At 39.0% G+C, this 6,203-nt stretch overlaps 1 protein-coding gene across 2 annotated transcripts; it reads left to right on the forward strand.

The window, feature by feature from the left end:
* The first annotated feature begins 1,015 nt into the window (after positions 1 to 1,015).
* Positions 1,016 to 5,555, forward strand: LOC102709338. 2 transcript variants are annotated; one of them, XM_006647127.3, is made up of 15 exons: positions 1,016 to 1,305; positions 1,690 to 1,793; positions 1,966 to 2,071; positions 2,167 to 2,310; positions 2,708 to 2,812; positions 2,922 to 3,005; positions 3,170 to 3,285; positions 3,391 to 3,492; positions 3,572 to 3,685; positions 3,774 to 3,830; positions 3,914 to 3,980; positions 4,050 to 4,103; positions 4,730 to 4,804; positions 4,894 to 4,929; positions 5,077 to 5,555. In XM_006647127.3, the coding sequence occupies exons 2-15, from the start codon at positions 1,762 to 1,764 to the stop codon at positions 5,188 to 5,190; spliced, it is 1,206 nt and encodes a 401-aa protein (XP_006647190.1). In that variant the 5' UTR covers positions 1,016 to 1,305; positions 1,690 to 1,761; the 3' UTR covers positions 5,191 to 5,555. The 2 variants fall into 2 exon arrangements, with proteins under 2 accessions (XP_006647190.1, XP_015689574.1); XM_015834088.1 differs by lacking the exon at positions 1,016 to 1,305 and adding an exon at positions 1,544 to 1,585.
* Positions 5,556 to 6,203: the final 648 nt, after the last annotated feature.

The following is a 6,203-nucleotide window of genomic DNA, read 5'->3' on the forward strand; positions in this document are numbered from 1 at the left end:
TTTTCCTAAAGGTCTAAAATCACAATTAGCACCGTTAAAAATGTCTAAAATCACAATTCACACGCTATTGTGACTAATGTGGCCGAACGGTGCAGTTTTTAGAACAAGTTCCTAAGATCTATTTCTAAAAATAAATACAAAAACGTGCTATCAAAAATTTACGGTACCGTATTTGTCCCGGAGTGAAAAATCATCTCATCATCGTGAGAATGTACTACTTTGAAAAGATCAATGCAGACCTGACTGACTGCACACGGTTTCAGAAAAAAAAAAAAACAACACATGTTCCGTTCCTTGGTTACCCAAAGGAGCATCCTACGCAGTACACATGTAGAAATCTGCCCACAGCACCCGGAACTTTCCTAAACCTAACCAGACACCAGTATTTTCTCCCCATGTATTCCCCTCCCCTTTTTTTTCTCTCCTGCGGTAAGCGAGGAGAGAGAGTCAAAGATCGTTTGTTTGTTTGTTTAATAAAAAACCATACAGTACATTTATAATTTATAAATTAAACTTCTATGTACATGCTCTTGGCAATCAAAAATCAAAAATAAAAAATATTTTCTCCGTTTCATAGCGTAACATGCTTGACTTTTTTTTTTGCTTTTGACCATTTGTTTTAATAAAAAATTATAGAAATATTATTTATTTTGTTTGTGACTTACTTTATTATAAAAAATTTAAGCAGCCTTATTATTTTTTATATTTATATCAATTTTTTAAATAAAATAAATGATCAAATGTTATAATTAAAAAAATCAAACATTTTACGTTATGAAATAACGGAGGTTGTAAGGTTAAATAAAAAAAATCTCAAAATCAATTTTTAAAACTCAGAAAAAAAAATTTAAATTTCGGCTTCTCCACGTCAGCGGAAGAGTGGGGGCGAGGGAGAGACAAACAGCACAGGACAGCGGGAACAGGCTAGACTAGGGGTGGACCCCACTCGCCAGTGAGCGCCGCCGACCTCACCTCTCCTCTCCCCTCCCCTTCTCTCCGATTTCATTTCAAGCTGCTGCTGCTGCGAGACGCAGAGAGAGGAGCATCTCGCTTACGAGAGAGAGAGAGAGAGGGGAGGTTGCGGCGGCGAATGATTGGGGCGCATGTGTGGGACAACCAGATCCTAGCTGCTCATCGCCATACAAATCCCTCCCCCTCCTCCTCCTCCCCCAATTCCATCGCTGTCTGTCCCCCCAATCATCCATCGCCGTCTCCCGATTCATCTGCTGCTTGCTGTTCGCTGCTGGTGGGGGAGAGATCCGTCTTCTCTTCGCCGCCCGGTTGATTTGTTCTTCTTTTTTTTTGGTAGGTTTGATCCATGAACTCTCAAGGCTTGTGGCGGGTTTGGGTTTGATTTGCTGTGTATGCTTTGGGGTGGGCTGTGACGACGCGGTCAAAATTCAAATCTCGCTCGCGGAGACCTCGTCCAGCTTCGTGCGGAGTGGGGAGGTGGTAGTTCACTGATTTTTGTAGCGGTTGCATTTCGATTTCTTGGGAATGGGTGGATGGATGGGCGGCAGTTGCTAACATTGGGGGAGTTCCATCCCTCTGCATCTCGATGAACTTTGTATTAGTTTGGGTATCGGTTAGTTCGAATTTTAGGGAGCTCTGATGCTTGGCCGACTCGTACTATTTGTGAAGCGCTGATTTGATTTGTCTGTTCTGCTGCTTCTCTTGTGCATCAAACAGCTGCGGCGCTGCGGGTTTCGTCAGCAGCAATTGAAGCAAAAAAGAAAGAAGGGGGGAAGATTCGCAGTTCATATGGCAAAGCTCCCAAATAGCATTGGCCGTAGGTAGGTTTGATACTGCAGCTACTGGTTTTTCTACTTTCTGTTGGTAGCTGACCGATAATTTATCTGTTGCCCACTTGTCTAGTTACACCAACTAAGTGCTTGTTTTTTTTTCCTTTTCACGGTGTTCATAGCTGCACATTTTAATTTAATTATGAACATTCATCATCAACAGCGCACCAAGATCAAATGAGGGAATGAGGCTCATATTTTCAGCAGTTGTTGGTGTTATGTTGGGATACTTGTTTGGCGTTTCTTTCCCCACGGTAAACATAACCAAGGTAAAGTAGATCATCTGCTTCTCTTGTTTTCTCTTCCGTCATGTTTTTTTGTTTAGAAAAATAATCTTTGCTTACGACCTTTCTGCATTTCACAGCTTCACTTCCCTTCTAGTATTATCTCCTATATAGAAGATAGAAACTCCGGCATCACAACCCAGACATTGTTAAATCATGCGTGGGCATCTGCAAATCGTCATAAGAAAAACAATTCTGATTCAAGCGCCGAAAAAATTCCTAAGGTATGTTCATATGAATACATCTAATACTTTTTAAGGTTGTTACATTAGTTGAGTTAGGCGAAGTTCTAGTTGGGTCTGGCACTACATTGTGGTGTAGTCCACACATGTGGGGTCTATTATACCAGTCTTGCGTTTCTCATGCATAATGTGAGTTCTAGGCCCAAAGATTACATGAAGTATGACATCAGGGTGTTCTGTCTGTATTGAATATTTTCTGATGCATCTTATAAATTGTGATGATTTATGGTTCAATTATGAATTGTCCATATTAGTATACTACAAGGGACTCTCATTCTCATCACTGATTAACTGAAAAGTAGTTGGGTACTAGTCATAAATTATGGCCCCTTTTAACCATTTACTATAGATTTAAAGTCACATGCAATTCTTTCTGTAGATTTATGTTCCTACAAACCCTAAAGGTGCTGAAAGGCTTCCACCAGGCATTGTTGTTTCCGAGACAGATCTTTATCCACGGAGATTGTGGGGTGATCCTAGTGAGGTTTGTGGTTATTTTGTTGAAATTTTCTTAGTTGAGTGTTGAATTAGATGGCCTTTATATCAATGTTCTTCCTTGAAATACAATCTGAAACATATGTTCGCACTGTCAGGACCTGAACAGCGAACCACGGTACCTTGTTACTTTTACTGTTGGAATTTCACAAAAGGCCAATATTGATGCTGCTGTCAAAAAGGTACTGAGATGGACGCCTTTACATTGCTTAAATTGGGTGCACCAATCAACTATACCCTGTCACTGATAAACATTTAAGCTTTCATTGTGGTGAACTGGTAGTCACTTTCTCTTAATGTTAATATTCAAATATTGCTTCTCAATTCATATAAGCTTTTGATATAGTTTTCAGATAAATTCACTATTATGCTATTCCACTATGATGGACGGACTACTGAATGGGATGAATTTGAGTGGTCTAAAAGAGCTATCCATATCAGTGTCAGGAAGCAGACTAAGTGGTAGGTAAAGGTTATTGTTATTATTAATAGGATATCTGTGATGAATCCATTTGATTTTTTGATGTGAAATCTTAATATTGTATGTACTTATCATTTTTACCTAAGGTGGTATGCAAAACGTTTTTTGCATCCTGATGTTGTTGCCCGATACGACTACATATTCATCTGGGATGAAGATCTAGGTGTTGAGCATTTCAATGCAGAGGCGTAAGAACTGCTCTTCTTTTCCTTTGTCTGTTGACCTGGTGTTCCACTTGGGTACGATTATGTCAGTCTATTCTTTCAGGTATATCGGACTTGTTAGGAAGCATGGGCTAGACATCTCGCAGCCTGGTTTGCAACCTGATAAAGGACTAACATGGCAAATGACAAAACGGCGAGGTGATCAAGAAGTTCACAAGTGAGCTGCTGAAACCATATGGTTTTATAAAATGATTAATCATTGGCCATTTATATAAGTTTCTGGACTAATCTTTTTTCTTCAACAGAGTAACTGAAGAGAGGCCAGGCTGGTGCACTGATCCCCATCTGCCACCATGTGCAGCGTAAGGGGCTAAGGCCCGGATTTTTATTGTGTATTTAACTTTCTTTGTCCAAATATCTGTATTCACATTATTTTGATGTGCAGATTTGTTGAAATCATGGCAACCGTGTTCTCTAGGGATGCATGGCGCTGCGTATGGCATATGATTCAGGTGGAGTGATGCTACATGTTTAACTTTAACATTGTTTACTGTGGTATGCTTACACATTGTCTTCTGCAGAATGACTTGGTCCATGGATGGGGTCTTGATTTTGCTCTAAGGAAATGCGTGGAGGTATTCTTTGTCTATTCTTTTCATATAAAGTGACCTAGGAAAGTTGATGCAGACTTCACGGGTTGATTATATTCTGGGGTGGTTGGAGTGGGCCATGAAAAGGGATGGGAGTTGGGAATAGGATACAGATGTTGGATTTATGTTTTTGTGGTGGATAGTGGGATACCACCTTTCCTAAATCCGGATAGCAATGAGAAAAGTTCAGATCTTATTCTTTGTCTGATTAGCAACATTAACCACTTGAGAAGTCTAGCATCACAAGTACTCCCTCAAGTTTGATAATTCCTATCGTTTTGGACAAGGATGTGGTCAAACTTTTAAAACTTTAACTATTTATAACTTTTAAAATATTTAGTTTGAAAATAATAGAATAACATGTATAGATGAGTCTTCAAAAATACTGAAATAAAAATAAACAATTATTTTGTCTTGTATATATTTTAATATAAAGTAAACAAGATTGGGTTACCTATCAAAGATAGGTTTTGAAGACCGTGTCGTCCAAAACGACAAGAACGATCAAACTGGAAGGAGTATGTTTGTGTGCCACTTTCATATCATTTTGCACATTGAATTTTATTCCAAATTATTCATCGATCACTGAGCTTAATCTCAAAATGAATCAGCCTGCACATGAGAAGATTGGAGTTGTTGATGCTCAATGGATTGTTCATCAAGCTGTGCCATCACTTGGAAACCAGGTTAGCCACTAACTAACTATTAAGAGCACTATCCTTCATTTTGCACAATAAAACTGTGTAACCTGATCTTGCACTACCATACCTTGCAGGGCAACGCAGAGAATGGAAAAGCTCCATGGGAAGGGGTAAGCACATAGATATCATTATGTAATCTGCACTTTTAATGCTGTAGATCATCCCCACATGAATTCTGCACTGAACATCCATCTACATCCATCGAGCTCGGTACAGCACATGGAATTGCTCTTACCATTTTATGTTTTGTGTCTCAGGTAAGAGCACGCTGTAGGAAAGAATGGGAAATCTTTCAAACGAGATTGGCCGATGCTGAGAAGGCATACTACATATCACAAGGAATCACACCCCCCAATTCCACCCTAGTTTAGAAGAATACACGCACCTCACTTGTGATGGCAAGGTTTCTGTTTGGGCAGCCTGGTCCTTGCGTATCATTCAGTATAGAGCTGCAGTTCCTTGACCAGATTTGTACATGGAAGCCCCGTGGACCACGAGTATTGCTCCAAGCCTTGCTTCAGTTGGTTCTAGTCTCATTTTATTTTTGGGTAGTGTGACTAGCTGCGATGTAAGTAGGCGCTGTAGCATGGATTCTGAGGTCGTCGAGCACTTTGTTTATACTATCTGTTGTATTGTTGACTGGATGCAACGTTGGCGTTGCATTGATTACCACTTCTCGTTTCATCATGTAAATTATTCAACTTGTCTTACTATTTTTTCGAGTTAAGGTCGAGCACTTTGTTTATACTCTGTTGCTGCCACGATCTCCTACAATGTCGAGGTACAGCAGATGGCCACAACTCCAACCTGCACGCATGTCTTACAACAAAATTGCAATGTCGACATAAGTTTTTTTCCCCCCCAAAAGATATAATACACTAAGCAGGAGTTAAGGGGTGATTGTTTGGGTTTTTTATGAAAAAATTAAACGGTATATTTGTAAATAAAAAATAACTTATTAATAAAACTTTTAACTAGCAATCTAAAAACCAATATTAGAAAATAAACTTCGATGAAAAAAAATCTTAAAATTAATTTTAAATTTAAGGTTGAAATTTTACTTATAAGTGTGAAAAGGGATGCAAGATTGGCCACATAGTGGACGCGTCGAAAAATTGTAAATTTTCCACCCCACATTTTCCTAATTCACACCAATCTGCTATATTTCAAACCAACCTAGTGAGCTTTTGGTTTGGAACTATGGCTACATGGCACATCGAGCAATAGAGGTGCGAATAAAAAACCGAAAAAAAAAAAATGAACTAACTGGAACCGAAACCGAACTAACCAAAACTAAAATTTTCGGTTATTAGTTAAGACTAACCAAAATAATTTTGGTTAATTTGGTCATGGTTGTCATTTAATAGAAAAACTGAACTAATAT

Source organism: Oryza brachyantha, chromosome 2 (assembly GCF_000231095.2).
Source record: "Oryza brachyantha chromosome 2, ObraRS2, whole genome shotgun sequence".
Lineage (NCBI taxonomy): Eukaryota > Viridiplantae > Streptophyta > Magnoliopsida > Poales > Poaceae > Oryza > Oryza brachyantha.